Source organism: Cuculus canorus, chromosome 29 (genome assembly GCF_017976375.1).
Source record: "Cuculus canorus isolate bCucCan1 chromosome 29, bCucCan1.pri, whole genome shotgun sequence".
Taxonomy (NCBI): domain Eukaryota; kingdom Metazoa; phylum Chordata; class Aves; order Cuculiformes; family Cuculidae; genus Cuculus; species Cuculus canorus.
The window spans coordinates 2690760-2707472 of NC_071429.1; the positions used below are offsets into that span (position 1 = coordinate 2690760).

General features: G+C 61.9%; 2 protein-coding genes across 2 annotated transcripts; one reads left to right on the forward strand and one right to left on the reverse strand.

The window, feature by feature from the left end:
- Nucleotides 1-828: 828 nt before the first annotated feature.
- LOC128849451 (translation initiation factor IF-2-like) lies at nucleotides 829-7353 on the forward strand. The gene is made up of 3 exons (XM_054051333.1): nucleotides 829-1644; nucleotides 4973-5166; nucleotides 6145-7353. Exons 1-3 carry the CDS (start codon nucleotides 1584-1586, stop codon nucleotides 7351-7353), a joined length of 1464 nt encoding a protein of 487 aa, XP_053907308.1. The 5' UTR covers nucleotides 829-1583.
- A 327-nt stretch (nucleotides 7354-7680) lies between these two features.
- GDF11 (growth differentiation factor 11) lies at nucleotides 7681-15614 on the reverse strand. The gene is made up of 3 exons (XM_054051334.1): nucleotides 15245-15614; nucleotides 11165-11538; nucleotides 7681-8161 (listed from the first exon to the last, which is right to left on the reverse strand). Exons 1-3 carry the CDS (start codon nucleotides 15612-15614, stop codon nucleotides 7781-7783), a joined length of 1125 nt encoding a protein of 374 aa, XP_053907309.1. The 3' UTR covers nucleotides 7681-7780.
- Nucleotides 15615-16713: the final 1099 nt, after the last annotated feature.

The following is a 16713-nucleotide window of genomic DNA, read 5'->3' on the forward strand; positions in this document are numbered from 1 at the left end:
GAATCCTCTTCTCTGCAGACGTCCCGGGATTCGTGTTTCCGACTGTACCCTCTTACCGGAGGGCCGTTCCCTGTGGCCGCGCGCGGTTCCGCAGGTGCTGGGCACAGCGGCTCCGGACGCTCCGAACTCTTCGGAGGTTCCGCGCCCGATTCCTGAAGCAATAGAGATGGTTTTAATGTGGAATTGTTCACCCGCTCCGGCGCCGTGATGTTCGCTGTTGGTGTCCACGCGCCCTCAGCGACTCCGAGCGATACGCGGGCGTCTGTTCACCTTCCCACAGGGCAGCTAAAAACCACGGCTCTGGGCTTCATCCGGGTGGGTCACCTGCGGCCGAGTGAATCGGCGCTCCCTCTCTCCTTCCTGGTTTCCTGTAGCCACGTTAGTCCGGTGATTCCCATGGTGGATTTTGTACGGGGTTTTCTATTTGGCTCACGATCTCTTGCTGCTCCCTTGCTCGCGATGGTTGTTCTGTGCCAGGGCGGACGTTGCCGTTCATCCGTGGTTTCATAATAAAACGGCTTCTCCGAAGCGCTTCTGGCTCTGTCGGTTCGTCGTGGCCACGGCTCGGCCGGAGCTGGAGCAGCCGGACACGCGGCCGGGCTGTCACCGGGCTTCGGGATCGTCCCGGCGTGGCCATCGGGTGACGTGGCCGAAGCCCCGGTCCTTCCTCCCTCTCCGCATCGCCCTCGCGGTTTCGCTCGGATGCCAATCCTCCTGCGCCGACCTCGGGCGGCAGCGCGGGAGCCGGGACGGAGTGGGGACCCCGGGCACGTACCGGGGCGGCCGCTGCCTCCCGCAGCCGATGGGTCGGTGCTGAGGACCAAAAGCCGTGGAGAACTGCCAGGGCAGCGTGGATTCCTCTCGGCTTCACCGTCACCGCGTGCTCCACGTCCCTCGTGCCGCAGCCGATGGGATGAGTGGGGCGCTGCCGGGTTATGGGGCGCTGCTGGGTTGTGGGGTGCTGCCGGGTTGTGGGGCGCTGCCGGTCCCCGAGCTCTCCGGGCAGTGGTGGCCACATCCCATGGGTGCTGCCGGGATCCCATGGGTGCTCCCGGTCTCCCGTCTTCCTGCGGTGCGGAGGATGGCCCATGGGAACGCGGCCGTGGATCCCATCGGCTTCCCCTGGAGACGAGGGCAGCCCTGAGGGTTCCGAGCCCTCCCGGCCGCGCATCCGCCTCCTCAGAGCCGCTCCGGTCGCTCAGGACATCCCAGTGGTCCTTCCTGGCGGATCCTCCCGGCGAAGCAACACCTGCATCCTCTCCCCATCCTCCCCATCTCCTCCCATCGTTGGGATGAGCTTCCCTTGGCCATGGGCACCCAACCGGCCGAGCTCCTCCGGGTGCTGTGCCGCCGCCTCTTGCCCGCGCCGGGCAGGATCGGTCCAATCCCAGAGCTTCAAACACCTCCTCATTTCTTTTCCCTCCCTGAGCCGGAGCTGCTCGTGACTAATTTGGGCTGAATAGGGGGGGAGAAAAAAAGCAGCGGACGCACAATGAGCGGCAAAAAGTGTGGGAAAAGGAGCGAAAGAAAAGGAGGGACGGAGCTCGCGGCGTGAGAGCCGGCAGCGGCTGAGCCGGGCCCAAATGCGGCGTGAAGGCGCGCGGCACGGGGGCCGTGGGGCCGTCCATGGGAGCGGGCGCGAAGGTCAGGCCGGGGCGGGGGCCGGGAGGGGCATCGTGTCCCAAAGCTCCTTCTCCATCCTTGCCGCCTCCTTCTCTTTCTCCATCTCATTCCTGGCCTTCACCTTCTCCTTCCTTCTCCTTTTCCTTCTTCTCCTCTTTGTCCTTCCTCTCCTTCTCCATCTTTGTCACCTCCTCCTTCTCCTCCTCCTCCTTCTCCTTCTCCTTCTCCTTCTTCTCCTTCTCCTTCTCCTTCTCCTTCTCCTTCTCCTTCTCCTTCTCCTTCTCCTTCTCCTTCTCCTTCTCCTTCGTATTCCCGTGAGAGCTCCTGGTTGGGATGGGGCTGGGGTCTCCATGGGGTCTCCATGGGGGTTCCTGGTTGGGATGGGATGGGATGAGGACTCCATGGGGGCTCCTGGTTGGGATGGGATGGAATAGGATGGGATGGGGACTCCATGGGGGCTCCTGGTTGGGATGGGATGGGGTCTCCATGGGGGCTCCTGGTTGGGATGGGATGGGGTCTCCATGGGGGTTCCTGGTTGGGATGGGATGGGGTCTCCATGGGGGCTCCTGGTTGGGATGGGATGGGGGCTCCATGGGGGTTCCTGGTTGGGATGGGATGGGATGGGATGGGATGAGGACTCCATGGGGGCTCCTGGTTGGGATGGGATGAGGTCTCCATGGGGGTTCCTGGTTGGGATGGGATGGGGACTCCATGGGGCTCCTGGCTGGGATGGGATGGGGTCTCCATGGGGGCTCCTGGCTGGGATGGGATGGGGGCTCCATGGGGCTCCTGGATGGGATGGGATGGGGTCTCCACCTCAGCGGGAATGAGTGGTTCAGGGCAGAGATGGGGGACTTGGTCACCTGCAACGTCCCCCGAGCCTGGACGCCCCCGCGGGGTGAACGCCGTGTCCTCCCGCCTGGTCCCCACCGTCCGGCTGGGGCAGTGCCCCCCGGCTGCCCCCCGGGTCCCTCCGGCCCTCATTAGCTGTGACATTCCCGGCATAGCTCAGCCCTAATGAGGCTCCATAAACTGCTCCCGGAGCCACTTGTAAATCCCAGATTTACTGCGGGAGGAAGCGCGGGGGGGTCCCACCGGCAATTGTCCGCAGAGCGGCGTCCCAGGATGGGGGTCCCCAGCCCTGTCCCGCGGCCTCAGCCCTGTCCCCTGTGTCCCCAGCCCTGTCCCACGTTCTCCATCCCTGTCCCAGGTGTCTCCATCCCTGTCCCACGTTCTCCAGCCCTGTTCCAGGTGTCTCCATCCCTGTCCCACGTTCTCCAGCCCTGTCCCAGGTGTCTCCATCCCTGTCCCACGTTCTCCATCCCTGTCCCAGGTGTCTCCATCCCTGTCCCACGTTCTCCAGCCCTGTTCCAGGTGTCTCCATCCCTGTTCCAGGTGTCCCCATCCCTGTCCCAAGTGTCCCCATCCCTGTCCTACGTTCTCCATCCCTGTCCCAGGTGTCTCCATCCCTGTCCCATGTTCTCCATCCCTGTTCCAGGTGTCTCCATCCCTGTTCCAGGTATCTCCAGCCCTGTTCCAGGTGTCCCCATCCCTGTCCCAAGTGTCTCCATCCCTGTCCTACGTTCTCCATCCCTGTTCCAGGTGTCTTCATCCCTGTTCCAGGTGTCCCCATCCCTGTCCCACGTTCTCCATCCCTGTCCCAAGTGTCTCCATCCCTGTCCCACGTTCTCCAGCCCTCTTCCAGGTGTCCCCATCCCCGCCCCAGGTGCTTCCATCGCTGTCCCGGGCTGTCCCCATCCCTGTCCCATATCCTCCATCCCTTCCTTGGGGCCAACGCAGAGCCGATTCGGAGTGGCCGTATCCTCCAGGCTCGTTCTCCCGCTGTTGGGTTGGCGTTGGCCAACATTCCCGGGGCGGTTTGGGAGGGGAAGGGGCTGCGCTTTGGCCCCAAGGAGAAGACCCCACCCCGGCCCCGGCTGCGAGCGGCTCCGCGCCAGCCCCGTCCCTTCCCACCCGCCCGTCGGCGGTGCGCGGCCGGTGCTCGGAGCGTGGGAAAAATGAGAGGAATTGGGAGCCGTTTCCCAGGCCGGGGTTGGGATGCGGCCGGCAGCTCCCGAGGGACGCGGTGGAGGGGGGACGGCGTGGATGGAGCTGCCGGTGACCCGGCGTGCGGAGCCGTGGGGCTGAGAGCCACGGTGCCAAGGGGGGGCCCGGTGCCGGTGGAGCCCCAATGTCAATGGAGCCCCAATGTCAATGGAGCCCCAGTGCCGATGGAGCCCCAATGTCAATGGAACCCCAGTGCCAATGGAGCCCCAGTGCCAATGGAACCCCCAATGCTGATGGAGCCCCAGTGCCGATGGAGCCCCAATGTCGATGGAGCCCCAATGTCGATGGAGCCCCAGTGCCGATGGAGCCCCAGTGCCGATGGAGCCCCAATGTTGATGGAGCCCCAATGCCAATGGAGCCCCAATGCCAATGGAGCCCCAATGTCAATGGAGCCCCAATGCCAATGGAGCCCCGATGCCAATGGAATCCCAGCGCCAATGGAACCCCAATGTCAATGGAGCCCCAATGCCAATGGAGCCCCGATGCCAATGGAGCCCCAATGTCAATGGAGCCCCAGAGCCGATGGAGCCCCAATGCTGATGGAGCCCCAATGCCAATGGAGCCCCAGAGCCGATGGAGCCCCAATGCCAATGGAGCCCCAATGTCGATGGAGCTGATGGAGCCCCAATGCCAATGGACCCCCAATGCCAATGGAGCCCCAATGCCAATGAAGCCCCAATGCCAATGGAGCCACAGTGCCGATGGAGCCCCAATGTCGATGGAGCCCCAATGCCAATGGAGCCCCAATGTCAATGGAACCCCAATGCCAATGGAGCCCCAATGCCAATGGAGCCCCAATGTCAATGGAGCCCCAATGCCAATGGAGCCCCAGTGCCGATGGAGCCCCAATGCCAATGGAGCCCCAATGTCGATGGAGCCCCAATGCCAATGGAGCCCCAATGTCAATGGAGCCCCAATGTCAATGGAGCCCCAATGCCAATGGAGCCCCAATGTCAATGGAGCCCCAATGCCAATGGAGCCCCAGTGCCGATGGAGCCCCAATGCCAATGGAGCCCCAATGTCGATGGAGCCCCAATGCCAATGGAGCCCCAATGCCAATGGAGCCCCAGAGCCGATGGAGCCCCAGTGCCGATGGAGCCGTTGGAGCCGCTGGAGCCCCCACTGCCAAGCAGAGCCCCCAGTGCCGGGCGGTGCCGAGTGGCGCCGTGGGATTCGCTGAACTCTTCGCTCGTTTCTTTTTTCTTTTTCTTTTTTTTTTTAAATATATATTTTAATGTCTTTTTTTTTTTCCTTTTTTCCGTGTTTATTGTCGATGTCCAAGTGCTGTGTTTGGTCTCACCATTCACCCCTCCCGCCAATCCCGGCCGCGCTCCGGCCTCACCGCGTGCGTCCCCCCCGGAGCCCCCCGGCAGCGCCTCCTGTGCCCTCCGGAACGACACAAACGAGGAACAAAACAACGAACGAACGAACAGAAAAAGAACCCCTAAGACGTTACGCACAGGACCAATTACACCGGTAAATAATAATAATAATAATAATTATAACATAGTGAGGGGGATGCGGCCCCTCCTCCCCCCCCCCGGGGGCTGTGGGATCAGTGGTGCCCCCAAACTGGGACGGGGGGGCCAAAGCCAACTGGTCCCAGTGTGGCCCCATCCTGGCTTCTTCAGCGCCATCTGCCTGCGAGAGCCCCGCGGGGAGTTTGGGGGTGGGATGGGGGCTCCCCAGGGCCGGGGGGGGGTGGGCAGGGTGGTGGCCATGGGGCAATGGCTGTGGGGATGGTGGCCATGAGGACGATGGCCATGGGGGTCAATGGCCATGGGGACGATGGTTGTGGGAGACAATGGCCATGGGGATGGTGGCCATAAGGATGATGGCCATGGGGGACGATGGCCGTGGGGGACGATGGCCATAGGGACGATGGCCATGGGGACAATGACCATGGGGGACGATGGCCATGGGGGATGATGGCCATGGAGGACGATGGCCGTGGGGGACGATGGCCGTGAGGATGATGGCCATGGAGGACGATGGCCATGGGTCAATGGCCATGGGGACGATGGTTGTGGGAGACAATGGCCATGGGGATGGTGGCCATAAGGATGATGGCCATGGGGGACGATGGCCGTGGGGGACGAGGGCCATGGGGACGATGGCCATAGGGATGATGGTCATGGGGACAATGGCCATGGGGGTCAATGGCCATGGGGACAATGGCCATGGGGGTCAATGGCCATAGGGATGATGGCCATGGGGACGATGGCTGTGGGAGACAATGGCCATGGGGATGGTGGCCATGGGTCGATGGCCATAGGGATGATGGCCATGGTGGACGATGGCCATAGGGACGATGGCCATAGGGATGATGGCCATAGGGATGATGGCCATAGGGATGATGGCGATGAGGGACAATGGCTGTGGGAGACAATGGCCATGAGGGACGATGGCTGCGGGAGGTCCCCCCATCTTCCTGCCCATCCCCCGTTGTTCCAGGCTCTGAAGCCCCGGGGCGAGCGCCCATCGCGTCCCCCGCGCCTTCCCCATCTCCCAACGTGCCCCAAACACAACACCGGTGGCCGCCATGGGGGTTGGGGACAGCAGAACCCCCTCCCCATCCGTCGGGGCTCCGGCACGCGCCGGTGGGTCCCAACCAGACCCCGAGCGGGGTCCCATGGTGGCTCCGTGCCCATCCCAGTCCTTTCCAGGCAGCTCCTGGCTCTCCCGGCTCCGCTGCCGGCGCTGTGTCCCGGTGCCGCCGGACGGTGCCGGCGCATCCTCGCCTGTGTCCGGTGCGCGGGGTCTCGGTGCTGCGCGGCCGCGGTGACGGATGGAACCGGAGGAGCCCTCGTCCTCCGTGATGGATGGAAGCACAACAGGGACCGGCGAAGCCTTTCCATGAGCGGCACCGTCCCGGCACCACCACGGCGTTGCCCTTCTCCTCCGGCTCCACGGTGGGACGCGGCGCTGCCGGGGGAACGCGGCGCCCCAGAAGGCACTGAAGGTGGGAGAGGGGGTTCGTTCCCCTCCGGCTGCGCCATCCGTGGATCCGGTGCAGCGCCAGAGCCGCCACCGCCCCACGGCACCGCCCCACGGCACCGCCCCACGGCGGCGGGACGTGGCGCGAGGGGCCCTAAGTGCTTCGGCGCCCGTTGGGGCGCTCGGGGTTCGGCACGGCCGGGATTCGGCACCGCCGGCGCCCCGGGAGCGCGGAGCCGGGGGCCCAAGTGCTACGGCCGGCGGTGCCCCCTAAGTGCTACGCGGGTGCGGCCGTGCCGGGCGGAGCGGCCGTGGGGTGACTCCCGCGGGGAGCCCCGGGGTAAGTGCTGGGGTCCTCCCGGGGGAGCCCACGGTTCCGTCGTGGCGCCGGGGTTGGCGGTTGCGTCGGTGCGGCGCGAGCGGAACCAAACCCGTCCCAGCGCCGGGGCGGGAGGCGGATGTGCCGCGTGCGCGGAATTCCTCCTTGGATGGAGTCTCCGGGCTGCGGCCGCCGAAACTGGGGGAGACCCCAACCCCGTCCTCGCCGCACCGAGCGAGGATCCCCATCCCTCCGGCAGCGCCCGCGCCACATCCGACGCGGCGGCGGTGGCGGCTCTGCGGCGTCTCCGGGCTGAAGGAGCCCCTCCGGAGCCGCAGTGGGTGCCGGGGTGGGTGGTGAGGGGCGCGGGGGGAGCCGAGGGCTTCCGCCGCCGCCCGGGAGGGTGATTAATAAATAAATAAATTAAAGAAGGGAGACGGTTTCCTCCTGGGCCGGAGCTGCCGTCCCCGGCGCGCCCGCGTCCTGCGGTGACGGTGCCATCGGACAACGTCGTCCCCATCCCCGCTGTATTGGGGGACACCCGCGGGGTCCTCTTGCTGGAAAAGGGGGGGATCCCCGCGGCGATCCCTCCGGAGCGGCGTCGTCCCCGTCCGGCTGCGTTATTGCACAAAGCGTGTGGAAGCGCGGGTTGGCGGCGGCGTTTCTCCGTAAAAGGGGGGGAGCGAAGAGGTTCCCTTTACTCTCTCCTAAAGGGATTCCTCCACCGCTTCTTCGTCGGTTGTTTATCAAAGCGAACGAGAAGGCAAAAAACCCCAACGGCGGCGATAAAAACAGCGGAGTTTGGCGGCGGAAGGGGGTGAGCATGGGGGGCTTCTAAGAGCAGCCGCATCGGTCCACCACCATGCCGGGGATTTTGCCGTAGATGATTTGCTGTTTGTCGTTGAAGTAGAGCATGTTGATGGGGGACATCTTGGTGGGCGTGCAGCACGGCCCGGCCGAGCCCCGCGGGTTGGCCTGCTGCACCAGGTGCGTGTGCGGGTACTTCTGCATGAACATGTACTCGCACTGCCCCGAGCAGTAGTTGGCTTTGTACCTCTTGGGAGCGATAATCCAGTCCCAACCGAAGGCTTCGAAGTCAACGGTCAGAGGGTAACGGCAGCAGCGCGACTCGGTGGAGTGTTCGTCGCAGTCCAGCCCGAGGTTGCGTCGCGAGCGCTTGTTGTTCTCCAGCACCCGCAGCTCCATGAAGGGGTGCTGGGGGGAGGGGGGGGGGGGGAAAAGGGGAGGGGGGACATACCCTGAGGATGACCCATCGCTCCATCGTCTCCCCAGCGCCACGTAAGGGCGTTGGCCCATCACCTCGGCAACTCATCACCCCATCACCCCATCATTCCATCCAACCATCACCTCATTGCCCCATAACCGCATTGTCCCATCAACCCATAACCACATTGCCCCATCACCCCAACAACTCATCATCCCGTGGCCCCAGAGCCCCATCACTTCATCTAATCATCACCTCATCGCCCCATAACCACATTGTCCCATCAACCCATAACCTCATTGTCCCATCAACCCATAACCGCATTGTCCCATTACCCCATAACCACATTGTCCCATCACCCCATAACTGCATTGTCCCATCACCCCATCAACTCATCGTCCCGTGGCCCCAGAGCCCCATCATTCCATCTAATCGTCACGTCATCATCCCATCACCCCCTAACACCATTGCCCCATAACCACATTGTCCCATCGCCCCATAACCGCATTGTCCCATCAACCCATAACCGCATTGTCCCATCACCCCAACAACTCATCACCCCATCATTCCATCTAACCGTCACCTCATCATCCCATCACCCCCTAACACCATTGCCCCATAACCGCATTGTCCCATCACCCCATAACCGCATTGTCCCATCAACCCATAACCGCGTTGTCCCATCACCCCATAACTGCATTGTCCCAACACCCCAACAACTCATCGTCCCGTGGCCCCAGAGCCCCATCATTCCATCTAATCGTCACGTCATCATCCCATCACCCCCTAACACCATTGCCCCATAACCGCATTGTCCCATCGCCCCATAACCGCATTGTCCCATCAATCCATAACCACATTGTCCCATCGCCCCATAACCACATTGTCCCATCAACCCATCAACTCACCACCCCATCGCCCCCCATCATTCCATCTAACCGTCACCTCATTACCCCATCACCCCCTAACGCCATCGCCCCATAACCACATAGTCCCATCGCCCCATAACCACATTGTCCCATCGCCCCATAACCACACAGTCCCATCCCCCCATCAACTCATCGTCCCGTTGCCCCAGAACCCCATCATTCCATCTAATCGTCACCTCATCGCCCCATAACCGCATTGTCCCATCACCCCATCAACTCATCACCCCATTGCCCATCGCCCCATGTAACCGTCACCTCATCACCCCCTAACACCATAACCCCATGGCCCCATCTCCCCACGGTCCCACCAGCCCCACTCCCGGAGTCCCACATGGCCCCACAGAGCTGCCCTCAGCCCCACAGGGGTGTCACCAGCCCCATGCGGCTCCAACCGATCCCGTGGAGCTGTGACCACCCCATGGAGGCGTCATCATCGCCATGGAGCTGTCAAGAGCCCTATGGAGCCATCATCTCCAGCCCTATGGAGCCATCACCAGCCCTATGGAGCCATCATCTCCAGCCCTATGGAGCCATCATCTCCAGCCCTATGGATCCATCACCACCAGCCCTATGGATCCATCACCACCAGCCCTATGGATCCATCACCACCAGCCCTATGGAGCCATCACCAGCCCCATGGATCCATCACCACCAGCCCTATGGATCCATCACCACCAGCCCTATGGATCCATCACCACCAGCCCCATGAAGCCATCATCACCGGCCCTATGGATCCATCATCACCAGCCCTATGGAGCCATCACCAGCCCTATAGATCCATCATCACCAGCCCTATGGAGCCATCATCACCAGCCCTATGGAGCCATCATCTCCAGCCCTATGGATCCATCATCACCAGCCCTATGGAGCCATCATCACCAGCCCTATGGAGCCATCACCAGTCCTATGGAGCCATCATCTCCAGCCCTATGGATCCATCACCAGCCCTATGGATCCATCACCAGCCCCATGGATCCATCACCACCAGCCCTATGGATCCATCACCAGCCCTATGGATCCATCATCACCAGCCCTATGGATCCATCATCTCCAGCCCTATGGAGCCATCTCCAGCCCTATGGATCCATCATCTCCAGCCCTATGGATCCATCACCACCAGCCCTATGGATCCATCACCAGCCCTATGGATCCATCATCTCCAGCCCTATGGATCCATCATCACCAGCCCTATGGATCCATCACCAGCCCTATGGATCCATCATCTCCAGCCCTATGGAGCCATCATCTCCAGCCCTATGGAGCCATCATCTCCAGCCCTATGGATCCATCACCAGCCCTATGGAGCCATCACCAGCCCTATGGAGCCATCATCTCCAGCCCTATGGAGCCATCATCTCCAGCCCTATGGATCCATCATCTCCAGCCCTATGGATCCATCATCACCAGCCCTATGGAGCCATCATCTCCAGCCCTATGGAGCCATCACCACCAGCCCTATGGATCCATCACCACCAGCCCTATGGATCCATCACCAGCCCTATGGATCCATCATCACCAGCCCTATGGATCCATCACCAGCCCTATGAAGCCATCACCACCAGCCCTATGGATCCATCATCACCAGCCCTATGGATCCATCACCACCAGCCCTATGGAGCCATCACCAGCCCTATGGAGCTGCCATTGTCCCCGTAGGGCTGTTGCTATCAGGCTGTTCACAGCCCCACAGAGCTCCACCATCCCCACGTCCATCCCAGTTGTCCCCCTGTGTCTTCCCATCCCATTGGGGAGGCCCTGGCCCAGGTTGCCCAGCGCAGTGGGGGCTGCCCCATCCCTGGAGGGGTTCCAGGCCAGGTTGGATGGGGCTTTGGAGCCCCTCATCCAGTGGGAGGTGTCCCTGCCCATGGCAGGGGTGGGACTGGATGGGCTTTGAGGTCCCTTCCAACCCAACCCAACCCAACCCAACCCAACCCAACCCAACCCAACCCATTCTTTGAGTCTCTGATCTCCCGGTGATGGCGCAGAGCCCTGTGTCCACCTGAGCACTGGGGCCACCACAAGACCCTGACCCCACGCGCCCACCCCACGGCGTTGACCACCTACCAGCCCTTCAGCTCCTGGTCCTAAGGAGGTGACGGCCAAGTCGTTGCCGTTGGGGTCAAAGGCGTTGATCTCGATGCCCCAGTTGTTCTGCGGCTGCTTGAACCAGTTCTGGAGGACATGCTTGAAGTCGATGCTCTGCCAGTGCCCGATACGGGAGTTGAGGTCGATCTTCAGCGATCGGATGCGGATGTGGCGACTGCCTTCCTCCGTCACCGGCTTCAGCCGGAGGATCTGCAGGTAGACGGTGGAGGTGTGCTGCACCGGCCGCAGGTAGACCCACAGCTGCGCCTTCACCACTTTGGTGAACATGATCTTGGGGCTGAAGTTGAAGAAGCAGCAGTGGGGGTTGCCCTCGATCTGCACCACGGGGTCCGCTGCGGGAGGAAGGAGGCGTCAGCGGTGGCCCCGGGACCCCCAACCTCCGTGGGACACGGGGATCGGGATGAGCTCCTCCTCGGTGGGTCGGAGGTGAAGGTCAGGGGTTGCCCACAGGGAGGTCTCCGCTGACCCCGTGGCACCACGGGAATCGTGGTCCCCGCTCAGCGCCCACAACCAGAGTGTCCAGAGCAGCGGTGGCTGCTCCATCCCTGGAGGGGTTCCAGGCCGGGTTGGATGGGGCTTTGGAGCTCCCTGATCCAGCGGGAGGTGTCCCATGGGACTGGATGGACCTTGAGGTCCTTCCAACCCAAACGACTCTCTGATTCTATGATTAACCGGGAGGTTTGGCCCCTTTGGCTCCGGGGCAGCCGCTTCCCCACATCTCCCACGTTGGAGCCGGGACATGATGGGTCCTGCAGCCCCAGGGATGCGGCAAAGCCCTCGGGAGCTTCCACGGCACCGAGACGGTCCCACCAGGCTCCCCGCTAGCGTCCACCGGGTCTGTGTCTCTGAGGGCATCAATCTCCCATCCATCCCATCTTGGGCCATCCCATCATCTCCCAACATCCCATCATCTCCCAACATCCCATCATCTCCTACCATCCCATCATCTCCCAACATCCCATCATCTCCTACCAGCCCATCATCTCCCAATGTCCCATCTCCTACAGTCCCATCATCTCCCATCGCCCCATGTTTCCTTGGGGTTTGGGGAGGAGTCTCTGGGGTTTGGGGGGGTCCCTGGGGTTTGGGGGGGGGGGGGTTCCCTGAGATATGGGGGGTCCCTGGGGTTTGGGGGGGGATGCCTGAGGTTTGGGGGGGGGGTCCCTGGGGTTTGGGAGGGGTTCCCTGAGGTTTGGGGGGGGATGTCTGAGATTTGGGGGGGGGGGGGTCCCTGGGGTTTGGGGGAGATCCCTGAGATTTTGGGGGGTCCCTGGCATTTGGGGGGGTTCCTGAGGTTGGGGGTGGGGGATTCTCTGGGGTTTCGGGGTGTCCCTGTTGTTTTGAGGAGGGGTTCCCTGGGGTTCAGCTGTGGTGATACAGGATGCTCCTCCGGTCGCCATGGCAACCGGGGATAAAGGTTACCAGGACACAGCTGAGGATGTGCTGCGGGGGACACACACACACACACCCCCCATCCCCCTTTTTGTGTGTGTGTGTCCCCCAATAGGTTTGGGGGTCCCACCTCTGCCCCATTAACCCCTCACCTGCCACGCCGGCACCCCGAAGCGCCCCAAACCCCCAGCGTCCCCATCCCACTCGCTGACCTTGAGCCCCCCCCTTAACCCCCCCCCCTTAACCCCCCCCCACAGCCCCTCATTAAGGCCCCTATGGGTCGTGGGGGTCACGGGTAACCCCTAAATGGGTTTAGGACCCCATTAACCTTCCCGGGTTCCTTCTGCAGTTAAAGAGGGGGGGTCCGGGGGGGGCACCGAGGGGAACCCGAGAGCTTTATGGCTCTGTTGCCTATAAAGCCCTTTCCCTCCTTCTGTTCAGGAACCATAAAACCCCCTCACAATGGCCCCGGGGGGGGCGGAAAAAAATCATAAGGACCATACGGAGCAGTCGGACCCCGCGGCGCCTCCGGCTGAGACCCCCCCTCAAAGCGGGGGCCCCGCTGGGATGGATTTTGGGCCCCCCCCCCCCCCCAATCTGCTGTGGATGATGGGGGGGGGTCAGGGAGGAAACCCCCTCGCGGTGGCGATTTTATGGGTAATAAAATTTCAAAGCTGAAAAGTCCGTTAACGCCCACGGAGGAAATTTGTTTGGGGGGGGGGGGGGGGGGGGGGGGCAGTTTCTCACACCTTTCCCCCCCCCCCCCCCTTCCGCTCACCCTTCACACCCCGCACCGGGGTCCCACGGCCTCGGCTTCCCCCCCCACATCACACACACACACACACCCCCCTCGCTGCAGGTGGAGCTGGGGAAACTGAGGCACAGAGAGGGGAAAACTGAGGCACAGAGGGGGGAAACTGAGGCACAGAGAGGGGAAACTGAGGCACAGAGAGGGGAAAACTGAGGCACAGAGAGGGGAAACTGAGGCACGGGGCTGTGTGCGGCACTGGATGGACAGTTAGACAGCGCTGTCCCCCTACCATCGCCCTGCTGTCACCCTGGGAACTCCAAGGTCACCGCGCCACCGGCCCAGTGCCATCTCCCAGTGCCCAGTGCTCTTTCCCAGTCCCCATTGCCAGCTCCCAGTCCCTCACGCTGAGTCCCAGTGCCCAGTGCCATCTCCCAGTGCCATCTCCCAGTCCTCAGTACTGGTTCCCAGTGCTCAGTGCCATCTCCCAGTGCCCAGTGCTCTATCCCAGTCCCCAGTACCGGGTCCCAGTGCCCAGTGCTCTGTCCCAGTACCCACTGCCAGGTCCCAGTCCCATCACTCACTGGTGCCAGTGCTCTTTCCCAGTGCCATCTCCCAGTCCCTCACGCTGAGTCCCAGTGCCCAGTGCTGGGTCCCAGTGCCATCTCCCAGTTCCCAGTACTGGTTCCCAGTGCCCATTGCCATCTCCCAGTCCCTCACGCTGAGTCCCAGTACCGGATCCCAGTGCCCATCACCGGTGCCGGGGCTCGGGCCGTTGCCGGTGATGGATCCCGGTACCCACCGCCAGGTCCCAGTCCCGTCACTCACTGGTACCAGTGCCGCCTCCCAGTATTGAATGCTGGGTCCCAGTAGACATTCCCAGTCCCCAGTGCGGGGTCCCAGCACCCACTACCAGGTCCCAGTTCCCAGTGTCAGTTCCCAGTTCCCAGTGGCCATTCCCAGTTCCCAGTGGCCATTCCCAGTTCCCAGTGTCAGTTCCCGGTTCCCAGCAGTCGTTCCCAGTCCCGTCTCCCGGTTCCCGGTGCCCAGTACCGGCTGTCCCTGTGTTCCCAGTGCATCCCCCGGGACTCAAACTGGGAGAGGGGGGGGAGGAAAGTGGGGGCTGCGGATCCGGGAGCACCGGGAGGAGCCGGGGGGAACCGGGAGGGACCGGGAGGGTTGGAGAGGGACCGGAGGGAACTGGGAAGGACCGAGAGGGACCGGAGAGAACCGGAGGAGATGGAGAGAGAGAACCGGGAGGGACCGGGAAGGATGGGGAGAGACCGGAGGGGACCGAGAGGGACCGGAGAGAACGGAGAGGGACCGGGAAGGATGGAGAGAGAACGGAAGGAACCGGGAGGGGTGGAGAGGGACCGGAAGGAACCGGGAGGGACCGGGAAGGATGGAGAGAGACCAGAGGGACCCGGGAGGGACCGGGAAGGATGGAGAGGGACCGGAAGGAACCGGGAGGGACCGGGAGCGATCCAGGAGGGACCGGGAAGGATGGAGAGAGACCGGAGAGAACCGGGAGGGACCGGGAGGGATGGAGAGGGACCGGAGGGGACCGAGAGGGACCGGAGAGAACGGAGAGGGACCGGAAGGGCTGGAGAGAGACCGGAGGGAACCGGGAAGGAACCAGGAGGGATGGAGAGGGACCGGAGAGAACCGGGAGGGACCGAGAGGGACCCGTGGGCAGCGCGGGAGCCCCAGGAGGAGCCCAAGAGCCCCCGGGGAGGGGGGAAGGACCCCTCTGTGTGTGTGTGTTTGGGGGGGGGGGGGGGGGGTGCACCTTCCCCGTTGCCTCCCGGTTTTTTCTGTTGGGGAAGGGGGGGAATGTAGAAAGGGCAAAGGGGGAGCGGCGCCTGGAAGTTTGGGAGCGGAACAAAGGCGGCACTGACTTTCCTGAGCCATGCTGATGACGGTCTCGGTGGTGGCGTGGTACTCGTCCTCCTCCAGGTACTCATCGGGCTGCAGGGAGTCCCCCTGGAAGTCGTGGAGGTCGAGGAGCTGCTGGAGCGGAGGGGCTTTGGGCAGGAGCTGCTTCACCACCTCGCGGGTGATGTTGGGCGCTTCCTTCAGGCGCAGTTTGCTGAGGATCTGCGATTTGATGCTCTCCAGGCGCAGCTCCTTACTGTGCCGCCGCCAGAGGCACACGGGGCAGGCGGCCTCGGGGGGGGGGGGCTGCGCTTCGGACCCCCCCCCGGTTACCCCCACGGCCACCGCCACCACCGCCACCGCCACCCACCACCACCAACCCAGCGGCGGCATAGCGGCTCTGCGGAGAGGGAGGATGTGGGGGAGAGGGGGGGGGGGGAAAGGGGGGGTGGGGGGGTGGGGGGGGAAGAGAAGGAGATGGGGGGGAAAAAAAAAGCAAAAAAAAAAAAAAGGAAAAAAAAAAAGAAAAAAGAAAAGCGAAAAAAAAAGCGAAAAGAAAAGCAAAAAGAAAAGGAAAAAAAGAAAAATAAAAGAGAAATAAAAAGCAGAAAAAAAGCAAAAAAAAAAAGCGAAAAAAAAGCGAAAAAAAAGGGAAAAGAAAAGGAAAAAAAGAAAAAGAAAAGAGAAATAAAAAGCAAAAAAAAAGCAAAAAAAAGCAAAAAAAAAGGTAAAAGAAAAGCAAAAAAAAGCAAAAAAAAGCAAAAAAAATGTACACACGCACAAAATATAAATGAAAAAAAAATTAGCTAAAAGAGAAACAAAAAAAAACAAAATAAGAAAAAGAAAAAAAACCAAAACAAACAAACAAACAAAAAAAAAACAGAAAAAACCAAAAAGAAACCAAAAAAAAACCCCAAAAAAACAGGAAAAAAAAACCAAAAAAAAAATCAAAAAAACCCCAAAAAAGAACAGAAAAAAAACCCAAAAAAAACCCCAAAAAAACGAAAAAAAAAAAACCAAAAAACCCCCCCAAAAAAAAAAAAACCCAAAAAAAACCCCCAAACAAAACCAAGAGCGCAGCCGAGTCCTCACCAAACCCACGAGAAAATACCTTTTTTTTTCCCCCACCCCCCCCCCCCAAAATAAAAACCCCCCCAAACCGCACCGACCCCCCCCAAAGCAAAGGCAGCCGCGACCCCGGAGGACCCTGAGGAGGACCCCCGTGCCCCGCCGGGCCGCCCCCCCCCACCGCGGCCGCTTCGCCACCGCAACGCGAAAGGGGGCGCGGAACGGGGGGAGGCGGTCACGGGGGGCGGGTCCGGGGGGGGGGGGTGGGTGATGGTGGAGTTTGGGATTGGGGGGGGTGAGGGGGTGGGGGGGGTGGGGAGGGGGGGGTGGAGGGGAGGAGGAGAGGAGGAGGAGGAGAGGAGGAGGAGAGGGGGGGGTTTGGGGGTTTGGGGGTTTGGGGGTGTGAAGGGGGGGGAAGGAAAAA

Bases quoted from the DNA above. Each gene is read 5' to 3' on its own strand.
- LOC128849451 (XM_054051333.1), top strand. From the start codon at position 1,584: ATGCGGCGTGAAGGCGCGCGGCACGGGGGCCGTGGGGCCGTCCATGGG. The intron at 1,645-4,972 runs GTCAGGCCGGGG...TCGATGTCCAAG, and splicing joins CCATGGGAGCGGGCGCGAAG to TGCTGTGTTTGGTCTCACCA. The intron at 5,167-6,144 runs GTAAATAATAAT...CCGTTGTTCCAG, and splicing joins GCACAGGACCAATTACACCG to GCTCTGAAGCCCCGGGGCGA.
- GDF11 (XM_054051334.1), bottom strand. From the start codon at position 15,614: ATGCCGCCGCTGGGTTGGTGGTGGTGGGTGGCGGTGGCGGTGGTGGCG. The intron at 11,539-15,244 runs GTCAGTGCCGCC...TTCCTCCCGCAG, and splicing joins CATCAGCATGGCTCAGGAAA to CGGACCCCGTGGTGCAGATC. The intron at 8,162-11,164 runs GTAGGTGGTCAA...CCCTCCCCCCAG, and splicing joins GACCAGGAGCTGAAGGGCTG to CACCCCTTCATGGAGCTGCG.